This window comes from Meleagris gallopavo, chromosome 8 (assembly GCF_905368555.1).
Source record: "Meleagris gallopavo chromosome 8, MGAL_WU_HG_1.1, whole genome shotgun sequence".
NCBI lineage: Eukaryota > Metazoa > Chordata > Aves > Galliformes > Phasianidae > Meleagris > Meleagris gallopavo.
In genome coordinates, this window is record NC_139411.1 from 17,946,552 (window position 1) to 17,972,076 (window position 25,525).

At 39.3% G+C, this 25,525-nt stretch overlaps 2 protein-coding genes across 3 annotated transcripts in view; one reads left to right on the forward strand and one right to left on the reverse strand.

Annotated features, from left to right (window-relative positions):
• The window catches only part of WDFY4 (WDFY family member 4), a 122,883-nt gene extending 118,875 nt beyond the window's left edge, over positions 1–4,008 (forward strand). Inside the window, exons 60-62 of the mRNA XM_031554435.2 lie at positions 94–181; positions 2,345–2,456; positions 3,422–4,008. Coding sequence (XP_031410295.2) covers positions 94–181; positions 2,345–2,456; positions 3,422–3,488 — 267 coding nt within the window. The 3' untranslated portion in view covers positions 3,489–4,008. The remainder of the gene's footprint in view (positions 1–93; positions 182–2,344; positions 2,457–3,421) is intronic.
• Positions 4,009–12,276: 8,268 nt separating this feature from the next.
• The window catches only part of VSTM4 (V-set and transmembrane domain containing 4), a 31,168-nt gene continuing 17,919 nt past the window's right edge, over positions 12,277–25,525 (reverse strand). Inside the window, exons 6-8 of one of the 2 annotated variants that reach the window (XM_085229267.1) lie at positions 22,640–22,746; positions 22,159–22,217; positions 12,277–13,694 (exon numbers count right to left, since the gene is read on the reverse strand). In XM_085229267.1, the coding sequence (XP_085085393.1) occupies positions 13,569–13,694; positions 22,159–22,217; positions 22,640–22,746 (292 nt within the window). In that variant the 3' untranslated portion in view covers positions 12,277–13,568. Of the gene's footprint in view, positions 13,695–13,717; positions 14,025–22,158; positions 22,218–22,639; positions 22,747–25,525 lie in introns of those variants that run through there. The other variant, XM_085229266.1, reaches the window with a different exon arrangement.

A 25,525-nucleotide genomic window follows, 5' to 3' on the forward strand; every position in this document is an offset into this window, starting at 1 on the left:
GAAGAAAACAGCCCTGTCTCCCATGTGATTGTTCTGTTATAATCAGTTGTGTTGGTTTTTTTTCTTCTCCTTTTCCCCTCTTTGCTGGCATAGCTGTGGAAGACTGAATACACCGCTGGCCCAGGGCAAGCTGCTAGCCTGAGCTCACAAAGAGGAGCCGCGGGAGAGGCAAGCAGCTCAGGTATGACCACAGTGTGGACTGTGAATTGCAGGGTGACTTACTGCAGGCCTTGTTTTATTCTGAGAAAGAGCAGGGTGTGAGAGCACAGCAGTGTGACTGGGAGGGTTCAGGCACTGATACAGTGTGACTGTAACCAGCAACAGTAGTGCCTTAGAGGGACAGAACAGCCCTCAGCCACTAGTTTCATGGACAAATCTGATGTGGATGAAGCTGAGAGGTTCTTCATAGGTTCTGTTAAGCTTGATAGACCACCTTTCTCCGTAAACCTATGAAACTAATGAACGATCCTAGCTCCATAAATCCCATTTTCTTAGCACATCTGCTGATAGCCTGTAATAAAGTGTGCTGAGAGGTCAGAGCAGGCAGGTTGTTGTCTGTGCTGCCTTAAATGAAGTCAGAGTTCCTCCAAACCAGTTGCATTCCAGCAGCATGGTGCTGTATATTGAAAGCAATGCCAAGCTGAAGCTGATGCCCTGGAGTTCTTGCAGTGCTGAGATGAACAAGGTGGTAGTGCTACAGCACTGACTGGTATTAAAAACAACTCAGGCTCGCTTTTCTGTTCTACCAAATACAGGAACTGAAGCCTGCCAGGGAGCTTTTCAGGCACGTCCTGATAGTACAGCTTGCTTCTGTTCGTAACGTATTTTATTTAAAAAAAAAAAAAAGTTGTATTGTTAACATGTATAATTTATGCCACTTATTTGCTCTGAACCTCATTAGACATTCTCTGTTGCTTCAGTTTTAGGCATACAGTTTATATAAAGGTAGTTGTAGATGTAACATCTGCATAAAAAGATATTATGCAGTAATTGGGCATTACCACTGAGGTCTTCAGAAGTGCTGTTTGTGGAACTTGGCATCTGAAGTACTTAGACTGAGGTGTAGAAATATTTATAGGTACAGAGGCATATTGAAAATGCCAGACCAGATGCCCATCCTCCCTTTTGTTACATCTCTGAGAGTAGGTAGAGCCAGATGTTTCTAGGGAAGGAGCAATAACACTAAAGATGCCAGATGTGAGGCAGTCTGTCTGCAGAAGCTGGGCTGGTCTGGTTTCATTGTAGTCTCTAAGCAGAGATTGATGCAAGTCAAAGAACAGGTTTTAACTCTTTCCAGAATCCTTGTAGCGTTCAGCAGTCACTTTGCAGATTCCTTTTCCACGTAGAAGCATCTAATTAATTTTAAGATTTTTCTAAACTCTTGTCCTTCACTCCCTGCAGTAGATATTTCCATGTTAGTTTTACTCAGATGCAATTGCATAGTTTTTGTCTGTCAGCAAACTGAGATTTTTGCTATTAAAAAAAAATAAAATTAAAAAAGTAATCTTCTTAACCAGTTTTCTAAGCTAGGACTTAAAAGCTGCCCATGGGAGCACAGCAAGATACTTCTGTTTGTGCCTTTTTAATGCAGGATCCTAAAGGAAGACATGTTTTAACCAAGCATATTTAGGTGTGTATGTACACACACCTGTTCTCACACAAGTGTAAGGAGGCATGTTCTCAGATACATGCAGCAACAGCATTTCTTATTGAAGAGCTGAAGTGTGATCAGCACTGTGGCATTCTCCCTTAAAGTATCCAGATGATTTCAGAATTATTTTAAGTGGCCAAGTATTCCCACATCTCATTCTACGCATTAAAGAAAATAAAATTAATACAAAACACAAGTCATTAAGAAGACTAAAGTAACTATGATTGAATTATGTTGTTAGGTCTCTGTATGTGTGTGTATGTGAAATATTCTCAGCATTTAATTATTGGCTCTGTTATGAGCAGATTTAGATAAGTTGATAATAACGGGGCTTTATGTAATTTCTTTTTACTAGGCAATTATGAGCTGTATTATATCCTGGCAGCAGGGTATTGTGGGGCATCTTATTAAGCATAGAGCCAGTGAAAACTGATGAACAATTTTGCTGAACTAGGCATGCAATTTAGAAAGCAATAATACACAAATCCAATTTAGCACACAATTGATACAGCCACACGTCAGCACATGTAACTATCATAGCCACAAATTAAATTGGGATGGGCCTATTTTGCAACAGCACAGGCTAGGATTGAATATATTTGTTCTCAACAACTTGCTGACTGTAAATAACAATCCCTTCCACGCTGCCTCCTAGACACTTTCTAAATATTTATTTTTTAAACCAAACAACAGGTAACAAGTGTGGAAAGCATCTTGTTCTCTTTCGGGAACTGAATCCCAGCCTTGCCTTGTCTGGGAAACCAAGTAAGAACAACCCAACAGTGACAGCGCTCGCTGTGTCCAGGTATGGTTCTGTCCTTTGCATTGTAGCTATGCCTGGCAGAGGGCAACGCATCAGCCTCTGTCCTAAATTCTCAAGTTATTTTATTCTGAAGTTTGTGTTTTGTTTTTGTTTTGTTTGGGGTTTGCTTTTTAAATTTCATTCAAATTGCTCTTTGCCAAACTCAGTCATTCTAGGAGCTAGCCTGGCTAGGAGCATTACTTGAAGTCTGTTGGAACTGGCAATGGTCAGAGAAGAGAAAGCCCAGAAGAAGCAGCAGCTTTTGAGTAGAATAGTTGAAAAGATTAGTGGATGCTATGCTGTCTCTGTACCACAGAAAAAACACTGTCCGAGGAACTGTTGGAAATGCCATCTCCTCAAAAGAAATGTAATGTGGAAGTTTTTGGCTAAAGAATAACTGTGCAGTTAAATTCAGCTTGCACAGCCAGCAGTATTTTAGTTTACTCAATCCCCCTCCTGCAGTGTCATCTGGCTGTAGTATTTGTTGCTATCTTCTTCCCCATGATGTTGCAATGTTCTGAAAAACAACTGCTCTCTTCATCTCCAGAAGTGCTGGCATTTTGATGGTTGCTAAAATGATCCCTATATTTTCTATATTGAGAGTTAGAGCTCTTCATGTGATACTTATATGTGTGGGAAGGTATTGCTGACTCTGCACTCAGCAAAGATTTCCATATGCTGACAAGTCTGAATTCTGAAGCTGCCTGGGTGATTTAGTTAACAGTTACAGATTCTTTGGATCAGAGGAGGTTAAAAGCACCGGATCTGGATTGATCATTATAAATAACCCTCTGAAATTCAGGAAAATGTGAATCTATTTCCAAGTTCAGTCTTTTGTCTAGTCTAGATCATTGTTAACATGAGAGATTACTTGCTGCCCTGCCTGTTGCATTCTCCTAATTGCTGCACATAGAGGAGAAGACCTTATCATATTTGCTTCTTAAACATCTTTTTCTCTCTTTTTCAAGAAATTCCTCCAAACTTCTAGTTGGTGATGAATGGGGAAGAATCTGCTGCTGGTCTGTGGATGGGTAGGGAAGGACTAGTCAGGAACTCATGTTTTCAGCCTTTTGAATGGAGAGAAGAGCATGAAAGAGTCAGATATCAGAAGCATATGGCTGGGGACTGAATCTCAAAGGAATTGTTGGACTGAGAGTGCAGTCAGCTCTCATTCAAATCAAGTAATGGACTCTAAAGCTGCGGGAAAGACACTGACAGACATACAGATAATAAGAATTCATGGTATTTGTCCTTGAAAACGTCTGTATTTTAAATGTTTTTAAATACTGAATTTGGCATAATACTTTGTTGTTCATAAATAATGGCTTGCAAATAAAGTATTCTTGATTTGTGCTGAAGAGCAATGTAGCTTAGTAAAATGAACCAATTCTAATTTTACTATCATGAGATCAAAAACTACTGAATCTTCAAACTGTTATTAACTGAATTTGTAGCAGAATCTTTGTTCTTACCAACATACAAGTATGTTAATCTCTTCTTGCCTTTCCTTCTTCCTGAATCTGCATGAAGAAAATAAATGTGTGCCTTCAGAAAAGATATTTTGTTTGCAAAATGAAGGTAAGAACTCCTAGATCCTAGACTGACAGCAGTGCCTTCATTCGAGGCAGCTGTAAATACGTTATGAAGCAGTCTTTATTTTGAAATTACTGACTTTTTCACAATGATCTGACACAGCTGATCAACATTCTTTCTTTATTTTCCTCTCCTGTCTTCTTTCTTAGACATGTTGTAATGTTACCTTGACTATCAGTATCACAATTTACTTTCATAATTGTTCTGTGTAGTAGAAGTGGATTTTTGTATTGTAAGAAAGTTGAGGACATAATATAACAAATACAAATGTGATTTATGTTCCTAGTTGAAATGAAGGGAGTGTGAAAAATCAAGCTCCTTAACATTTGTACAATTAATGAATATACCGATGTTATGGTATAACAGTGTACAGTTAATGAATATACAGATGTTATAGTATAGCAGAGAGCTTGGTTATGATGTTATTACGCCAAAGCAGGAAAAAAAAATAGGTACACTCACCTGTATCGTGGACTCACATGGGAAATTCCAGTGGAGTGGATCTCCAGAAGAGATCCTTCCCCACTGATGGTCAGCACTTAAATGGGTCTAGGAGAGGTGGAGCCAGGCTCCACCCCTTCTGGCAGCACAGGTGAATTGCCTTCACCTGTGATCCCGTGACTGACTCATTGCTCGCCTCAGGTGATCAATCAGAGGTTCCGGCCATGATTCAGCAGCCCTGTACAACATTTTATTAGTAAATTTGAGGGAGCTATATTAGTGATAATTGCTTCTTCCCCCTCTCTTCTCCTGTCTTGCTTTGGTAAAGAAGTTGTATGTCTTAGCTTATTAAGGCCTGAGAAACCAGTTAGGCAGAGTGGCTTCCTGAACATCACAGACTGGATAAGGATGGAGCCTGGATGAATACAAAGGACACTGTGTCCGTGAAGATCTGTGTGTTCATATCAGCATGTGTACCCATGGACAGCCACAGCCACAAGAGTTCCATGATTTCTACTGCACTAACTGCTTAGTGCTGCAGGAGAGAAGCCATGTGTGTGCTGTGCTGAACAGCCAGAGACCAAGGAACATGCAGAACTGCTGTATGTCATAATCTTGGTGCTTAGAAACTTGCAAGCATCATTAGGAGGAATCAGGAGTAGATTTTACTTATCTTGCTTATACACCATCTTTTGTCTTCCTGTAGGTCAGTGCTTTGTTCACAGTTTATATTCTGAACTATATTGTCGAATAAGCAAGATTTCCTATGGCAAACAGCTTCCTGGCTTCCACAGTGTTGAGACAGATCCCTTTCCTCATGTCCTGCCTAACTTCCATCATGAGTGAGGTGATTGCCTATGGTTATTAGTGATCAGCTCATGATGCAGGCGTACAAGGAAGGCTGCATTATGTCTACATAGATGACCTCCCTGGTTATCTTTCCTAACCTCCCAAGTGCATGACTTCATGACTCCAATACCAATTTTTCTGTGTTTGGTGAAAACATACACTTGGAAGTAGGCTAAAATTCACCACCCTTATTCCAGATAGCCCTCTTGTCATTGTCTTGCCCAGCTTTCTTGAGGACTGGAGAAAGATCAATTGCCAGAGAATTCAACAATTAGGTACACTCCATTTTAAGTTTTCTCTCTCTCCTTGCATTCCTTAAAAGTAAGCTGTGATTTGGCTACACAGCAGGATTTGGACTCCTTTCAACTGTGAATATAGCTTTGCTGAAACATCATAAAGGAAATTAAGAGCCATGGAAAAAGCTTGCTACCCATGCTTTCATTTACCTATTGGGCATTTTGATGGCTTCCTAATTATCTGCTCCCTTTGTGTTTTCATCTAGCCTGTCTTTGCCAACAGCAGACATTACCTTTCTTGGAGCTGGCTCCAGAAACTACTTTGCTGCCCACACAGTAGCACTAGTGGTACAGTCTTCTAGATAGCAACCTGGCTTTCTCAGGCATAAGAAGAGGCCACTTGAAGGTGCAGATTAACTGTGCATGGATTTGGCAGGCTAATCTCCTTGAGCCTTACATTGTTTTTCTTACATCTTCAATGAGACATCAAATTGTTTTGGATCACAGAACAAATCCAGAATGTGTGTGAATGGCAGCCATCAGGTTAAGAACAAAAGTCTTTATGAGCCAACCTTTTTTAATACTCAAGGATATTTAATCTGAGAGAATATAATAGCTTCTCTAATAGCTAATGTGATGTAGGGGTGGAAGATCTAGAATATGTTTTTGAAAATAAGCAGGTAGAGCAATTCCACAGCAAATGCTTTCAGCATTGCTACTGTAAGTGGCATGATGCAGATATCACTAGAGCATTGTAATTATCTCAGAAGCAACTTTTGCAAGGGGTAGGTAGCTTGGAGTGAGAATTACCTTTAAAAGAAATCCAATCCTATTAGAAGATGAAATGCAAAATAAAGGTACAGTTTTAACTCTGCTCTTTAGGTAAACCAAGATGTAAAATATAGAACAGCACAGCATTTACGTGACTTTAAAAACCAGCTTAATCTAATTGGGGACTATGAAACCTAAAATGCCTCAATCGCACTTATTTGGTTTTTGCACAGACCATGCTGCTTCCTGGTTCTGGAATAGGAGTTTTATAATTGTTACAGTGAGCATTGAATACCGTCTGATTTCTGTTGGTTTCTATTGACTAGTAAATGCTAGTGAAGCAGTATTTGCAGAGTTGCCTATGTACTGCAGATCCTTTGTATCTTCATGGGAAAAAAAAAACAACGATTTGCTCAAATATACTTTTGGAAAATCCATGCAAACCTATTTGCAATTCCCACAGGAAAGTTTCACGTGATTCATGAAAAATCCAGGATTTTTCATCCATGGATCTTGAAGCTTGTTACAAGGAGGAATTGGTAAGCATATCATCTTATTCAGGGTCTTATATCCCTGTCATGAGGGTAGTATTTGAGAACCATATGAGCTAAAATCATTAGCAGGGAGTCTGGAATTCAGAACCAAGTGAGTTTCAAAAGTACATCAGAATCTTGGCAACCAGCAGTACATTTGTTGCAGTAAATACTGAACCAACGTAGGCCTTGCAATGAGAGCAGCTGAGCCTGTGTTCAGTGATCACCTGATGCGTTTCATACACAAGAGTCTTGCTGGCCATGTGCATGCAGAGAACAAGGGGGAGCACGGTAGATAATAGGCTGTAACTGAAGATGTTAGATGAGTCTCTCAATTGGAAAGAACATTGTGAGCCCTGCAAAAAGCCATCTCTATGGGTGAATGCAGCAGTGATGTGAGAACTTAACCCTGTTTGAAGTCAGAAATTGTCTCCTTTTTTCAATTTGGGCAGAAGACTTTATGAACTTAATTTCTTCCTTGTACATCTGTGCTCTAGCCAGGAGGGGCATGCAGGAGTAATGCTTCCACACCTGTTCCAGTTTTGGTGATATGCTTAGCTCCCATGGGAGGTAGCACAGAAATTCAGCCACTGGAATGAACAGTGGGAGTGCTCTTTTAGCTCCTTATGAGTTCAGACCATTTTCCACAGTCTTCTGCCTGCAGCAATCTCCAGTGATGAGACAGTAACACTACATCTCCTCTGCCAGTGTCTGTGTTTATATCCCCTGCCTTCTTATTTTTTTGACATTACAAGAATAACCAAAATGTGATGCAAAGTGTAGTAATATAAGTTGCTGTCTTTGAATGTTGCAGTTGGTGAACAAGCAAAAGACACTTACTTACTCTGACAGTGAGATTATGCACATTATAAACAAGGGATTCTGGTAGTTTTTACTGAAATAACTGTGGTTGCTGCCAACCTAGGAGTTAGTTTGATTGGGAAGGTGAAATGTTCATTTGCTCCATAACTTTTGCCTGTCTAACAGGCTGTCCTCTGCCTGTAATCTGATTTTTTGTTGACTTTGTGCAAGGACTCAGTTGCTGTCATAAGGAGTGTAATCACGTGGTGTTCCTGATGGGTGTCTGTTTGAAGCTCTGGGCTGCTTTTGGCTCTTCAGAGCCCGATTATGAGCTAAATATATACTCTATGTTTGGGCTGTATATTTACAGGCCCTTCCCTGTGCAATGCTAGGTCTGTGATAAGTGGGAGGAGGCCCACTAGAAATCTACTCAAGCAGGTCTAATTGTACCAAATAGAACGGCTCAGTAGAGTGGAAAATAGTCCTCATATATCTACCCGAAGAAGATAATGACCTTTTAAATAACAGAAGCAATTTTATTTCAATACTCCAATTACTCTGAACTCTCAAATGTCAAAGTGCTGGGCACTTTCAAAATAACTTAATTTAGACATTTATAGCACTTAGACATTGCTAGTTTCTTATCTAACCTAATTATGGGTTGTACAGGAAATTGCAAAGCATCCCAATTAATGTTATTTTTTATAGTGATGCATGGAAGTGGCCTTTGCCATTTGCTGTCATCATGTGCACAATGATTTACTCATTTGGACTTTTGAGTTGGTTCCCTGGCAGGACAGAGCTCTTCTATTCTCTGATCTTTGGAAGTAAGCGAGGAAGAAGTAGGGGTAGAAATGAGTGTAGTTATGTTTGCCGGGGGCATTTGAAGGGCACAGATTTCAGTGAGAGTGGAGTGAGTTTGCAAGGCAGGACCATTTCAGGCATAGAGATGCCATATAGAATAATATCAGCTGGCTTGCAACCTCTTTGATCTGAGTACTTAGGCCAGGATTCTTCAATTACTTCTCAGCCTTGTGATGAGTGCAGTGGAAAGAGGCCTCGTTTTTCCTGAAGATAATCCAAATGGATCTATGTTTAATTTCTCAGAGATGTGGAGCTGTAATTAACTGTGTAATGTATCTGCTGTCAAATATGTCCAGTGCCAGCACAGAAGATGAAGTAAAAAAAAAAAAACAACAAAAAAAAACCAAAGAAGATCTCATTTCATGAGGTTCTCTACATACAGAACCATAATGCACTGTTGTGTTCTCATTCACTTTCTTATTGTGAAATATTGGTGCTGGATTTTAACCAAAGTTCAAGAAGCATTTGGACAACACTTTCAGAAATACGGTTTGAATTATGGGTGGTCCTGTGTGGAGCCAGGAGTTGGAGTATATGATCTTCGTGCACCCTTCCCAACTCAGGATACTTTACAATTGTATGATCCGCTGGTTTTTGATGTATGAGAGTCCCAGGTTTTGCACAGCAGGGAAAAGTTTGACTGCATCAACTTGTGTTATTTACTGAAATAAAGAACGTGTGCAGCTCTCAGCTAGAAGCATAACAGAAGCTTCATTTCTGACTGGGGCAGTCAAAGACTGAAAAGCCTTGAGGGTTAAGCAAAGAAAGCAGCAATGCTGATGAGGAGCAAGAAAGTTAACATAATATGATGGCAGGAGAGGTAAGGTTCTTGCCCTACCTATTGGTGTTGCAGTCAGTAGAGCATGTTGCTTCATTTAGCCTTTGAGCAGAATGTTGCAATGCACAACAGCTGCCAATTTGCTGAAAGAGTTGAGGCAGCTCTGAGAGGAGATGTTTGAGATTCACAAGTTGGAGCAATGGCATGGAGTGATCAGGGCTGTGAGAACAGAGGAGAGGAGAATATGGAACCCTATCACTTTGAGTTTTTGAAAACAGATGAGATCAGCCTGTAACACACTGAGTCAGGTTAAGTCAGGCTGAGTTAATCCAACCTTTAGATCAAATGATGGACTAGCTGGCATCTCACAATCACCTCCATCTTTATTTTCTCCTTTCTGAGAAGAATAATTCAAACTTGGAGTCTTCAACTTATATGCAGCTTTTCCATCTACTCTACCTCTCAAGTAGGGTAATAAAATTGAGACATGCTAAATGTGGAACAAAACACACCAAATGAGGATATTTCAGATCAGCAGACGAAACTCAAAAGAACAACCATTATCTAGTAGAATTTAGGGATTATGTGTTTCACCCTGGCAGTTTATACTGTGACAGCCAAAATGATCGTCGCACTATGATGTTGCTTACCAGTTTTGATTTGGAAAAGATCTCAAAATAAATAAATAAATATTCAACAGACTGTGACCTATATATAAAAGGTAAATAAAATTTCATCTGATCTGAGTCCAGCTATGCCAGCAGAACTTGGCAAAACCCCGGCTAAGGATATAAGTTGTTTGAACTTCTAAAAGAAGAGAACTCCACTATTCTGTTACTGTTATTCTAAAACAAATAATTTGGTGGTTATTACAGAGATAATGACATTCCAACCACACCTACCATTAGAAAGTTGTAATAAAGAGTGATAAAAACTCCCCTTCCTTGGGCTGCAAAATCAACCCCCACACAGCCTGCAACACTAATATGATTTACTCCTATTTGCTGGTGGAGGATTCTGGTAATAAAATTTAATGTGGGGGAACAAGGCGCATTTAACCAAAGCTGTAAACATCTCTAATTCTGTTTACAGCTATAGAGTGCAGTACATTAACATTTAACAATCTGACACTAAATTGGTATGAAGCTAATAGAGCTGTATTTGTTAAAATTTCAGCACTGGGCTGTGTTTTACCAATGACACCAGAAGGAGTAACCAAAATTGTGTGACTCAGCAGATTTCAATCGCTGTTTAATAAGGTCTTAAGAATTTTCATGGGAGCTCCTGTCATTAAAAAACAAACAAACAAAAAAAGACAAAAGAAAAAAAACAAAAACAAACAAACAAAAGAACCCACCACAGTGGACAACATTCAGCTCTGCTACTATTCTGCTTAAGCATGATGGAGTTGGGTGAGAGCGAATTATACCTTGCATTTCCTGTTAGAAGGAACTAAATCCAGTTTATTCTGTATTTCTACTAGGTTATACTCGATGAAAGTTTCTTCTCTGTAGAATTGAATTGCTTTGAAACATAAGGATACACAATTACTTGCAAGAGGAAGGATGATGTTTTACTTTCTCCAGTAAAATGACCTGATACTAGTAAATCTGGATGGATACTGTGTAAGAAGCAGCTTAGAAGATATCTGCTCATGAAGACAAGTGTTAGAATACCCTAAGTACTGTTTCCAGCCTCTCCTGACTCAGCTGTCAGGATTCTGTTGTGATTTACATCAGTCACAAATGGGAAACATTTAAAAATCATGGAATTTCCTGCAGAATGAAAAGTTCAGTTCTCACCTACTGAGATCATCTTGTGCCTTGCATTTTGACAAATAATTATATTCATATCATTCTCTAAAAGCAATAAATCCTACACAGACTGGGAGAAATTATCTCAACAAAAAAGGTAATTTATTTAGCTCAATTAACTATTATTTTGGGGAATTAGATATAAAACATAAACAAGAATATATATAGATATTAATACACAAAGAATGGTATTCATTAAAATACTGGGCATAAGCATACAGTAGAGAACTTGTCTGAACAATGGACATAATGGTCAGTTGAATATAAAAGCAATGTTTATATACCAAACTTGTGTAGTTTTTGCAATTAAGTGACCAAATTAGTAATGTGCTAGGGTTGTAACTCTTTTGGAATTAAAAATACTAATAAGCCCTGTAACTTTCTAATGCTTTCCTTACAGCTCTCCTCTCTGAATATTCAGACTCCGAATGTTACGGAATGTATCCCTGAATGTTTAATGATTCTGTAAGCACCAGGTTTTTTTGGTCAATGAATTGAAAGCTCTTGAGAGAATAAGAATGATGCCATGTTGTTTTGGTGAGTGATTAAATTCCTGCAGTAATGAGAAGGTAAAACAAACATCCTTGACAGCTCATGAACCCAAACATAAAAAATGCAAATAATTGCAGCAATAAACCTATTAATAAAAGCTGGCTTTAGTTTGGAAAGAACCACTTCAATGAGGAGCTAGGGGTGGGATTAGTACTGTACACAAAGGCCAGCCTGACAAATCTTGAATTCTTGTCTTATGAAAGAGGTTTTCAACTAGCATGGAAACAGGTGGCTGCATTTTACATTTACTCAACCTGTCTGTAAGGTAACAGTTTGTGTATGAAATGTAGTCTCTATCCCCATTCAAGAAAAGTTTAAAAGTAGTTTATATGGACTTGTCATCCAAAGACTGCTCTTCTCTGTCACATGTTCCTCCCTGAAGTACTGCTATTGCCCTGTGTTCCCAAGTGCTAATGGCAGCAGCAGCATGAGGGTTCCCAGCTGTGCTCTGAGCCCTGGCATGAACTTACTGTGTCACTATAAAGACCTGGCCTGCGAAGGAAGAAGGTACCTGGATAAACTTGATTAAATTTCAAAGCATGTGGCCCACCAGTGCTACTCAAAAACTCACACACTGCTGAATGAATGCCCATCAGGGGGCTGCCTCTGCCTTACGCATGCCTGGAGAGCACCTGGCATGTGCTGAAATTTAGACATCCAGGCCTGAGAGTAGGCTAAAGAACTCATGCTTTTATGTCCCTGTTAACTCTGCAGTTACCCAAGGGTTAAAGCTTCCAACAGCAGAAAGGTGCTGGGTGTTCAACCCCAACCATGAGTGGAGACAGAGCATTGCAAATTCAGGAGCTTGAAAACACCAATCCTTTTATGACTGGCATGCCAGAGAATAACCAATTTTCATCAATGGATATCGTAGGAAAAGGAAGAATCCCTTCTCAGCTAGCAAGAGGGCAAGCAAGAAGAGCATTTTTGCAGCCCAGTTTCCTACCTCCCAAGCCATAGCCTTTCCAGAGAAACAACTCCAAGGCAAGTAAGCAGGGTATTACAGAGTCTGCTCTGTGCTAAAGGAGATGACCTGTGATTTTCCTTTCATAGCAGCAGCTTGCTAATAGGCCACGGGAGACAACTTTTGCAGGTTTAAGAGCACCAGCCTACAGCAAGGCCAAAATCAGTGTCCTGGTTCTCTGGAAGTTTCACACTATCAACTTTTTCCTATTCTCAAACAGAACTATAAAAGCATCAAATCCTGGAAAATGTTCCCAAGCTATAAATATTTTTCCTCATATTGGTGTGGTTTAACAAGGAGCGTTTCCTTTGGATTATTTTGAAGTGTTTGATTTGAAGTACATAAGAGTACATGGAAAGGGAAGTTGGAAATACAGAAACCAAACTTTTTAATAACTACTATGAGCTGGGGGAAGGCAGAAAAAGTAATTCTAGATATCCATTTTCCATGGAAAAAAAATCTCAATTTTACTGAATTAATATTCTTCTGATGGGATGAACAGCAGAAATTTGATGAACTTCTGGTCAGTGATCTTTCTCTGGTGGAGGAAGCCGATGTACTCTGATCCTGCTGCTGGTATTTCTGAGGTGGCTCAGATGTCCATGTTTGCAGCTGGACTTGTCACATTAGTGTCAAAGAAGGAATGAAGATTAGCACTGAGAATGCCCAAAGTGGAGCTTTATCCTCTGTAAAATGGAGGAGGCAAACACTGCAAGGGTGTCTCTGGGATGTCACTTGTCAATCAGCTGCTTATTCTGTGGTTACTTCCAACTACGTTTTGTTTAAAAGTCATATAGAAATACAAAAGCACATGAATGTCAATAAAAAAATATGGACATTTGTATGATCTTTATAAATAAACAGCACAGCAAGAATTAAATAGAACACAGACAAAGGACAGTTATACAGGCATGAACTGTTACAGCTTGTTCTCCTCAAAGAGTATCTGTGCGTAGACTGTCGTACTGGGAATGCCTTTGGCCTCCTGAATCGGCTTCATAAGTTCAAGTTCAGCATATGTTAAATTCTCCTCAGCGATTTTTGGCTAGGAGACAAACAACAAATTAGTTATAATTCCATTATCACTGAATGTAAAAATCACTTTAAATATCCAATTGAATAGAGTGTACTTCTTCTCTCAAGCATGCTTGTTCTACTCTGCTGCCAACAAATTTACTCCGTACTAAATGTAGTTAATAGAGGAAATAAAAGTAACTTTTGTGCCTCACCAGTTATAGCCACAAACAAAGGAGTTGCTTTCAGGTTGTATCTGAACCTTGGATTTCAACCCGGCTCCAGATTGTCCGTGGAAAGTTAGTCTGTGTTCCTCAGAAAAGGGTAAAGTGCAAAGTCTCTGGTGTTCCCATGTTGAAGACTGAGAAGGACAATTAAAAAAGCAGCCACAAAACTACACGTCATAGGAAAGTATCTATGAGACCAGGAAAGGCTCTCCAGCTGCAAACTGAAAACTGACTCAAAATTCATAAAGTAAGGTACTTAAGCATTATAATGGGGGAAAAAAACATACACAAAAAAATGTTTTCCCGAACCAAGATTCCTTTACGTTTTGGTTACAGCTATCTTGTCCCTTCTGACTTAATACATGATTCCTGTTTCCTTTAGAGGTGTTTGAATAATTATTATATTACTTTCTGACTAAGATAATATTCAAAATAAATATTAAATATTCTCTGAAACCGGTCCCCCTGCTCCCACGCTTCCTGTCTTTTGTGCTTTCCTGGAATCCTTTCATTGTGCCCTGACAGTTGCTCACACTCTTTGTTTCAGATTGTTTCCCCCTGGGTGGATCATCTTACGCTTCTCCTGCATGAATTTAATCTTAATTCTCCTCTGTAGATCTGATGCTGAAATACTCTGTGCAGCTGCTACTGCAAGTGGTATTGCTGCAGTCAGCTGATCGGTGTGTGTGAGTAAAGGCCATCTACAGGATTCTAATCTTTGCATTTGGTTCTTCATATGGTCTTCCCCTACCTTGCATGGGTAGCCCTACTTGATCTCAACTTCTGCTTCTCATTTGCTACTGAGTGCTTCACTACTGACTTCACAAAACTTCCTACTTTTGTGGATTTTTCTGGTGCTATGATATAAAAGAACATTCTATGGACTGCAACTGGATCTCATAAATAGCACAGAAAGGATATCTTTTTGATCACATATTGGGAGTGACCTAAAGGTCAGAAAGGCATCCATGCTATGGGTTAGAGACTTAAAAAAGCTCTTAGTCGACTATCTGCTGTGATTAATTACACCTCTCCTCCTTCTGACATGAAAGTATCTAACCTCAGGGTTAGATAAGCAATTGTTTTTGCCTTTTTTGTTTAGTATTCCTTTACAGACCTCAAAAATATACCTGCCTGTCTATTCAGTTGAAAGTGAGCTAAGTTGATGGTGGACATCACAGTAACTCCTGCAAACGCTGAAGATTTTATTCTTGGTGTAGCTCAATAGATCTAGCCTCTGTTTGAAGTTATTGGGAGTTTTGCTGTTGGCTTTAGTGGGAGTCACCTCAGACCCTGAATAGAATGACATGTTGCAAACACTGAAGGTTCCTAACAAAAAATCTGATTACAAACAAGCTGTTGTTCATTGTTAGATTAAAACTCCACTTTTCCAAAGACCAATCCAGTACATTTTTGAAGTGGAAATGTTTTCATTGTTCTGTGGAAATCAGTTGCTGAGGGTATACTAAATCTGTATATGCTTTCCCCTTCGATGTTTAATTGCATTTTATGTTTGTTTCCATTTAGAAAATGCAGCATGTCCTAAAATAGCCACATCAACGCCCAACTCATGTAAATTTCAGAACTAAGATTTATGAAATCATATTGTCCAGGTGTTTTTATTGTATTATCTCAAAATTGCATTGTTTTCCAGTGTAGATTATCTCTTTATTCTTACTTTATTCTATTATGTTTGGATATGAAAAATAACACTAGATTCCCCAAAACAGGTCATTGGGCAGTAGTGGCTGATGTGTTGTTTTCATACATTTTTATGATGTTCCTATAGTAAACATAATTTAATAAAGCCAAAACACACTAAATAAATAATTACATCTAGAAAAGCAATAAAACCAAATAAAATTAGTACTTTCATAAGTGGAAAAGGTACTTCAATTACTGCTACAAGGAACAGCACACCATAAAATGTGTAGAATAATTTCCCTTATGCATATTTCTAGTATGTAATAATTTGATTGAAAATATGAGGAAACACACAGGAGGTTCAAAATTGTGAAGTGTATACAGTTTTCAGCAAAGGATGTGTAATAACTGTACATGGAAGCCAACGCTACTTTAGAGTACCTATGGTAGCCAGGGTTGCTTCTCCATGCATTCTTCCATACTTCATTTATCAACCACATATTTAATTTAATTTTGGTTGTTTGTTTGTCTAAACACAATTTATTTATTTATTTATTTATTTATTTTTTTGAGCAGGTAGAGAAAGAAAACTAATTCTGTGATTTCATCTCTCATTTGGATTGGTCAGCAGCTTGGCAATGTAAGCCTGGAATCCTGCCACCGCCTCCTTTTTGTAACAACAATGTGACTTTCAATAACTGATGTTTGAAGTGGGACTGACGCTTGGACAGAAGAGGGAGAGGCAGGGAATGACTGACTGTTCACCTCTCTCTTTCCATCCTGGCTCTCCACATAGCAAGTCATTGAGATTTCTATGGCTACATTGTCTTTTTTCTGAAAAATTACATTGTTGTTCTAAAATGATATTGAAATTATTTCTTTAAATAATTCTGTTCCAAAGTGACATTTCTAGATGCAGCCTTTATCTTGTTCATCTGTTTTGTTTTTGTCTTGGAATCGCAACCTTTGCAGAAATACATGTTAGGAAGAGTCATCATTTTCCAGTGTATCCTCTAGCAAATACAAAATCACTTCCAGTTTAATTTTTATTTATTTCAGTCACAGCTCTTTCTTTGGGCAACTATTTGAAAGAGTTCAGTTATAGGAACATTTTTTCAAAAAGACAATCTGTGAAGTCTGACACGTAGCTATTTAAAAAAAAAGCTACAGTATGTGTAGGCACAATTTTGTTTATTGAGTTTGTCCAGTACAAAAGTGCATAGAAAAGACCTTTATGAGTTGAGATTTTAATGAAAATTACTCTGATTATGTCCTGATTATGACCAGATGGGTGAATTTTGTTCTTCTTAAGCTCAGCTGGGTTGTTTATTGGCAGCATCAAGGATGTTTACTGTGAGCAATGTTAGACTGAATTTTTTAAGTTTTAACTTAAGACTACTTCTACCCAAATTCAGAAATAGGTATAGAGAAAACAAGCAAATACTAACCTCATAATTTTAACTTGCCTGGAAAACAAGTGTGGTGGGTTGGAACTAGGTGATATTTGAGGTCCCTTCCAACCTAAGGTATTCTACGATTCTATGAAAAACAACTGCTGCCAGCTTCCACTTAGAGATTTCTATAGCCTCACTGTTTCACCACCTTATCAGTCATTGTGAAAACAGCAAATCAAATCATGGAATGTAAGTTTCTAATTTAAAAAATAATATTGATACCCTATTGATTCTAGTTTACCATCAAAAGTAAGCAGGCAAGGTCTCACTTCCCAATTCATTACAGTCTTAAGTACGTCATTGACTACTGCTTCAGACATTTGCCTTAGAATCCTGTCTCCACATAATCACATGTGAAGGAGTTGTTTGGGATGTGATGCAGAATGACTTTAACAAGGGATGAGGTGAAGAAAATTTTGCTTATAGACCAAATTGAATTATTACCTAACAGGGGAACTTCAAAAATGACTTCTACAGACCTTTGTGAGAAGCTGAAGCTAGATCTGCGAGTTGAATTATCCCTCAGAAATACAACTGCTGGCCAGTAGGAGTTCTGCAGTATCAAGAGAGCCATTGTGCTCTCTGTACCAAGGCTCAGAAATATGACACTGGAAAATTCTGGAGGGGGAAGTATGTCTTTTAGTGGCACTATCAAATTAAAAAAATGATGGCTTCTTTTCACTAAGATGCCTGGTTTTTAATCCCTAGAAGTGGCTTCATCGCTGAAAACAACATCCACAAAAATTTGTGAGCCCTCTTACAGCACCACATCTTAATTTTGCTTTTGAATCCCACAGAAGTTATGATAACCCAGTCAGAAACAAAGATGATTCACTAAGTCCCACTGAAACATTTATTTTAAAGAAACAGAATCCCATAAACATAGAGCTAGTGGTATCTATATGCAGATAGTTCATCTTTCTTCATTAATAGAGTTAATGTACCTAGCAGAGGTTTGTCCTGTTTTAACAGCTTTTGCAGAAGAGTCTCTTTCCCTTTGCTAATGCATTATGCCACTGTAAAAGGTGGCAGAGTTATTTCTTGATTCTGAACCAAGTCAACACTGCTGGAGATCAGGTTGATTTCTCTTTGTTCTTCAAAAAGGCTCAAGGACTTTACTTTTCTGGTGAGACATGATTAGTGTTCCAAAGGTGTTATCACATAAAAATCATCCACCGTAGGATTTTGTAAATACACAAATCTCAGCACAACTCCAGTAAGAGTTTTTCTGTATTTAAATAACCTGTTCTTTCTTGGGGGTAAAGGTAGCAATGTTGGAACTAGATGTGAAAGCAGACATAACTCAACAGTTTTGAATATGACTTCTGAGTTTTAACCTGACAATATAAATGATACAGCTGAAAAGAGACTGCTCATTTGGCAGAAAAATAAATTATATGGACTGGACGGAAATATTCAAGGATCATAGGGAATTTAGGAAAAAAAAAGTTCAATTTTTCTTTGTATATCATATGTACAACGTTACTTGAAGTCTGTGGAGATAAATAATACCTTGAGAAACTGGAATCTCAAATCACAGACTGTTACATGTTGCAGAGAAAACAACCTCTAGCAGAGAGTGGCTTTTAATTTAAAATCATGCAGAAGGAAAAGAGACATGATAGTTCTCTGATCCGGAGTCCTAGAGTTTACTGAGCAGTATTTCATTTGCCTTTTGTTTAAGAAAAAAAAGATCATGTTGAGACTTATTAGGAGTTCTACTTGTTGCACAAAAAATCCTGAGCCCATTTTTCCTAGCTGGCATGCTGAATATGGCATAAGACTGGTTTTGAATAATGTACTGCCTAATTGTAAGATGAAAAAGAGGGGAGGAAAAAATCTGTTAATCATGCATAATAACCTTGCAATGGGAAAATTTGCTCCTGTATTCTTGTGAGGCTGAAGTTGTAGGACAACAGCTTGGAGCATCATTTAGAATGCACAAATTCCCCTGCAAGCAAAAAGTCAAAGGAGCTTCTCTATGTATGTTTCAGGGCTCCATGAAGCAATTTTGAGACTGCAGATCATTCACTTGCACACCTAGATCCTTCCCAAAAGGACTCCAAAGTCACTGCTTTAGATATGCAGTGGGTCTGGTTGGTTAATTGTACAATGGAAATCATACTCCTGAAACCTAAAAGTCAAAATGATTTTTCAGGTGAAGGAACATTCAGCTTCTGGGCAGCTCTAGGAGCGCCTTTCTTCATTGCTTGATTTAGGATCATACACTTGATCAACACTGATCTAAATGCGAAATAAGCTTAATTTTGCTGAATACATGCGGACTACGAGAGCGAACTGTGGACTTCTCAGTTCCACAGGTGTCAAACATGAGTTCCTGTTCAAAACAATTCCCTTCTGCCTTACAGACACAGCAGAATCAGGACAGCTGTGCTTGGATGAGTTACTTGCAAATGGCAGGTCTTCAGACACGCTGCTCACTGCAGAGTCAGCACTTTCTGCGTAGGGACTGTCCTGACATGCACTGCCTGGCATGCAGCACACTGTCAGCACTTAGCCTGCAATAGTAAATAAGGATAGGATTTTTCAAAGCTGGAAAAAAAAAAATTCCGAGCTTCCCATTTCATCTGGCGCCTGCCAGAATAAACAATGCTGTCTGCACCATACAGGGTGTAGGTAGAGAGATACTTCTTACAGATAGCTCAAATACGGTCACTGGAAGCCCTCTGCTTTAGAAGACAAACAGGACCAGTATGTGTTCTGTGATTAACAGAACTCAGATGCCCTTCAGTAACAACTTAGTCAATGCAGGAGCAGTAGAAGCCAACTCCTATGGACCATGTGCTTTACATTCATAGTGTATCGAAGGAACTAGGACCAGAGGCATCATTTGTAACATGGAATGAATTCATTTGTTTACAAAGTGGGATGACAACCTGACTTGTCAGTGGCAGAATCAGGAATATTCCCTGGATTCTGCCTTACCTGCTCAGGCTTTCCTTTCCTTATAATTTAATGTAAAGGTGATGAAGTCAATTAAAAGTTTTATTCAAGTTTGCAGTACTTGGTATAACTTGAAATCCATTTCCATTAGCAATTTCCATTAGCTCTAGTGAATCTCACAACAACTCCTATCTTTGGTGGTGCAAACGTTTGTGAAAACCTTTCCATTTCTATGTTCAGCATCTGAAACTCTTGGACTATGACAACTAACCTCTAGGAGGCAATGAAAGTTTTAGCGGAAAATTTGGTTGAAGAAGTGCAAGGTTTGTATCTCCCAACTCAAAGGGCTATGTACTTAAGGCTGTAGCTGAATGTTCCTTCGAGAGAAGAATTTGTGGCTCTCTAGAATCTTCTTCTTCCTAATGACTCTCTGTGCTTCTTGCACGCTATAAAACCCATCCCTTTTTGCAGTTCATCATCTCTATTTCCTCTGATCTGTACACATTTCTCACTGATCTTAATAGAGAATGACACTGATGGGGAATATTTTTGCAACAATGGGAGCATAGAATTGTTATTCTGGCTAAAGCAAAAGCAATATGACATAAGCAGTTTTTAAAAGGCTTTACTCAAAGCTGTGCAATTGAACATGATATTAGGTTTTCTCTTTTTGTTTTTAATTTTCATTGAGATTATGTCCATATTTTATCCAGGTTATTGTATTCTTGTAAAATTATACTGCAATCCACTCTAGCACGTTAACAACAAAAGAAATTTGCTGGTTTATTATAAACATCTTTCAAGAAACCAGAAGCACATGTCCTCTGGAAATAATTCTGCCAGTATTTAGGTTATTACAAAAATTTTCCCAAAACACTGGAATTATTTTGTAATGTTTCCTTATACTCAAGCTTGTTTGCTTAGGTTTTCTGGAATATTCTCCTGGTGTGGTACTTCCTTGGGCTGCACAGGGAAGCTACAGAAGAAGCCCTGAAACTCAATAGTTTGAATCTCTCATTCCAGCTCTCCGCCATCTGTGAAAAAAGGCCCAGTACTGACACCAGCTGTGCAATCGTTACAGCTGGAAGGAAAGCAATCTCTTATCCTGCAGACATTTGGCAGGATGGTAATAATGTTTTTTCAACCCTAAGGGGACTGAAAGTTTAAATCTGAGTTTTGAGGATTAAAAAAATGGCCCTGTGCCCAGGTAGCCAGGCTGTGCCCTGTCCATGCATAAAAGGGCAGGGAATATTCTGTGACAGTTGGTGGGAAGGTTCCCAATCCCAGTCCTCACCTGAAAGTGAGCCAATTGTAGAGGCATTTGGGTTACTCACACAACGTAACTTTAGGCACCCATATCCACCCAGGTGCTGAAGTCAGGGAGTCAGTCACCTTCTCCATCACCAGCGAAGGGAGAAAGTATCCCCAAAAATGTAGAGCACCTGGCTGGGCTCCTGCTCCAACTCACCTCAGTCTATTGACTCCATAGGAACCCCTGCAGGGGCCTGATCATGGATGCAGCTGAAATAACTGCTATAAAGCTGTCTCTGCTACTCCAGATGTCTGGGCCAAGTGCTGCTATGTTACACCTGCTCATCTAGCTGACTTGTCTAGCAAATATCCATAGGTGTTTATTAACAGAAAGTCACACCCAGCAGAAAACAGATCTAAGATTTCTTTTACCTTATTATGAGCTGCAAACACACATTTCATTCCCTCAGCTTCAGCTATTGCTGACTTACACCACTATGGGGCAGAATCCAGCCCCACTCTTTCTGACTTGAAAAGTCACAAAGGCAGCATGACAGCACAGCTATTATCTGCTGAGGACAGATGTGTTCTCCAGAGCACCAGCTCCCAGCACCATGTGAGAATCAATAGTAAGTTTCTTTTAAGAACAAGCTAAATCTGTAGGCACAACAACTGCAAGAAAGTGGAAAAATATAACCTAGTGTAACCTAGTGCTTAAAATGAAAAGGGCCAGGATAATTCATCACTTTACAAAATCATAGAATTACAGAATGATTGGGTTGGAAGGAATGTTAAAGATCATCCAGCCATGGGCTTAGTGCCCCCCACCAGGTCAGGGCTCGGCTTTGAACGTCTCCAGGGTTGGGACACCCATAGCTCTCCAGGCAGCAGTGCCAGTAATTGTTACTGTATAAAAAAAATTTTGTGATTTTTCTGAACCTGGAGTTCTGGCAACATTACAGCAATTACATTGAAAGAGAAAAATATGGAGAAAATGTCATAGAAAATTACTTACCAGGATCAATTTTCTTTGAGGTTTCAAGAGCTTGGGCTTAGGAATATTGGGTATTGGTGCTGTGGAAATAAATATTAAGGGGTCATTTCAAATTACTGTAATTTACTGTCATTTTTTAGAGTATGCATTAGCAATTTATAAATCACAGATGTATAGTGGATTGGGAGTAAATAAATACCTGTAGTTACACTTGTATAAGATCTTAGCTGTATTTCAGATAATTTATTTTACAATGAAGCATAGGGCTTATGAATTGGAAAAAAAATGTAAGATTCAAGGATCTGATATGCAAAAGATACTGTTTGTATGCAGAAGCCAGGGTCAACACAACTCTTGAGAGCTGGTCGCTTGTGATATGATACACAGAAATCCTCCAGTTCCTTTCCCTCCCTACTGCTGGCAGTGCACTTACACCACACACACAACTCTCCCTCCTCAGTGTGCCCAGCTTTGAACTCTCTCTGCATCTCCATTCTCATACCTTTTTCTGGGATGGCTGGTGGCAGCTCTGCTGTCTCTTTCCTTTTCTTCACCTTCTTGGGCTGCAGAGGGGACATGCTCGTCACACTGGTCACAGTCTCCCCTGAGCTGCAATGCAGAGAGAAAAGTGAAGGCAATGCAGGGACAAATAATGCCAATGCGTTCGTGCAAGCAGACATACTGCCTTTCACGTGTGCAAGTCCCAGCCCAACAACTTGGATTCTGACCCGGGGAAAAGCCTCTGAGAGGGCGTTGCAATTTCTTGCGTTTCTTCAGCCATGAAGTTGGAAAAGGCCACTAAGATCACCTAGTCCAACTATCAAATGTATGTCCCAAAGTCTCAGACAATAGAACCTGCTTTGAATATTGAGGGGCTTGGATACGCAGTCAGGTTGCAATGATTTGATTCTGTCACCACATGCTAGCTTGCAACTAATGTGAATCACAGAACTATTTGAGTTGGAAAGGACCCCTAAAGGCCATCTGGTCCAACTTCTGTGCAATGAACAGGGACACTTACAGTGAGATCATGTATTCAGAGTCCCATCCAGCCTGACCTTGGCTGTCTCCAGGGATGGAGCTTGGTCTACCATCTCTCTGGGCAACCTGTGCTAATGCCTCACCACTGTTATTGTAAAAGCTTTCTTCCTTATATCCAAGAAGTTCTCTACAATAAAGATAGTGATGTAGGATGGCTGTGGGAATGGTCCTGGCCTGGTGTATTACACCACACAATGGGACCCTGTCAGGTTCTCCACAGTAATAATACAGACAGTATTGAATTCTCTGAATTTTAAGTCATTTGTCCCAAGATGCTGTTCCTCTCCAGGTTCTTTTGCATAATGAAACATTCTCTTTTTATTAATAGAATTAAATATTCAAACAGGGCCAAAGTCTTAATGAAAGTTGAGATGTCTCATCATTGGTGAAATCACTCTGGATTTATGCTTGTGTCAATTAAAAAAGTCTCTGGTTTGCTGATTTTGCTGAATTCTGTTCCTCGTTTTCACTCTAAAGCATAAGTTTTCTTCCAAATTTCTTAAAAAAACATTTAAGAGGTAAAATATTTTCATAATTTATAAACAAATCACATCAATTATGTAAACTGAGGGCTGCATTAAAGTAATTTTAAAGTCTGCCTGCATAACTGTGAACCTATCCCACAACAACCATTTGTTTCTCTATTAAAATCAAGATGTTAAATTGTTTTAAACCAGCAGGAAATGAAGCTGTCCTGCCTAGCTCCATTGCTCAAACACAGCAAACTGCAAAGGACAGAGCACATCAAAATGGGGAGGGAAGTGACTTTTTGTTTGGTGTTTTTGATCATTAAGGCAGACATACAGCTTAAAGATACTACTGTTCTAACATTGCTGCTTTTAGCACAATATATGAAAAGGCTCGGTGTCACTTCATTGCATTCATTATTCCTGCTTGGCCGCTGAAAATGCGAAGCTACAGAATAATATATTTGTGGCTTATACTTTTCTTGTAAGCGCCAGGGCTCTACAGGGTTAACTGATTCTGAAAGATACAGTAATTGTGCTTGCTGTCTCCTAACTGAGCTCCTCAAGCCAAACAAGGAGGCTCAGAAAAGACTCCTTGGCTCTGAAACACTGTGTCTTTGTGAGCTTGTCTTGTTCTGCCCTAAGGAAGAAAATTACTTTTCATCTCCAGCTCCTTTTCTGGCTTCCCAGCTTCTATTTCAACAGTCACGTGCATTTCTTGAAGGATCTAATGAGCTTTTAGAGTGAGAAAGATACAGGAGTTTGGGGAGAAGAAAGCCGGTGGGAGGTTGCTGAGAGCTGTGTCACCAGGACTGCAGTTTCCTTGCAGGTTGTGGCTGGGAATTTTGGAGTACACTATGCCAAGAGCTGGAAAACTGTTTGGTGCATTGCTACCCTTAAGATGTGGGACTATTCCTCTGGCTGTCTTGGTCAGCTATTCCCTCTTGTCAATGATCTGACATGGGTTATCATAGAGGTTGGAAAGGACCACGAAGGCCATCTCATCCAACCATGAACTCATCACCTCCATGCCCACTAAACATGTCCCTCAGTGCCTCTTCTTGAGCACCTCCAGGGATGGCGACTCCACCACCTCCCTGGGCAGCACAGGTGGACTCACACAGATGGCTTTGTGGGAAGGTGCCTGGGGGTTGGTTACTTGGTTCTGGTTCAGTGTGGCAGAACTTGCTCCTACACTGCTAGATTGGTGGTGTGGGACCAAGGCACTGGGATGAATGGCTTGGTGAGGTGAATGCTTTTTGCACCTCAAATTATTTGTCTCTGGAAGAGCAGCGGCAGGACTGGAGGAGAGCTTAGGCCAAAACGAATAAATAAAGGGCAGGAAAAAAATCCCATTTTCAAAGTTACACCTCCTGAGGGTTTCTTTATCTGAACACTGGCAAAATGATCCAACAACAAGGCAGATAATAAAAAGGAGGATATTTAAAGAAAGAGGATATTTAAAGAAAACCTCAGAAAATAGAATTACGTGGTTTGGAAAACCCAAAATAACCATACTTTTTATTTAGTTATTTATTTTTAAAATGTGGGAAAGAAATGGGTTTGGGGTAACTCATTTTTTTCCCTTAATTTGTTATTGGTCAAATAGTAAACCAAAGCCCAAACATTTGCTTTGTTCCACTAAGTAAATCTGGATTTAATTTTCTTTTCTGCTGAGGCTATTTTGTGAGACCTGGGGCAAATCACTTAGCTTCAGTTTACAATTAAGTGAAGCTATCATTATGATGTCAAAATATGAAATATTTTAAGATGCGTAGGTATTACTGCAGTGGGAGTGCTGACAATTCTTAGACACCAGACTAGTCATGTAATTTTGAAACTGGATTCTCACTGCTCTCACAGCTTGAAATATTGCTAGG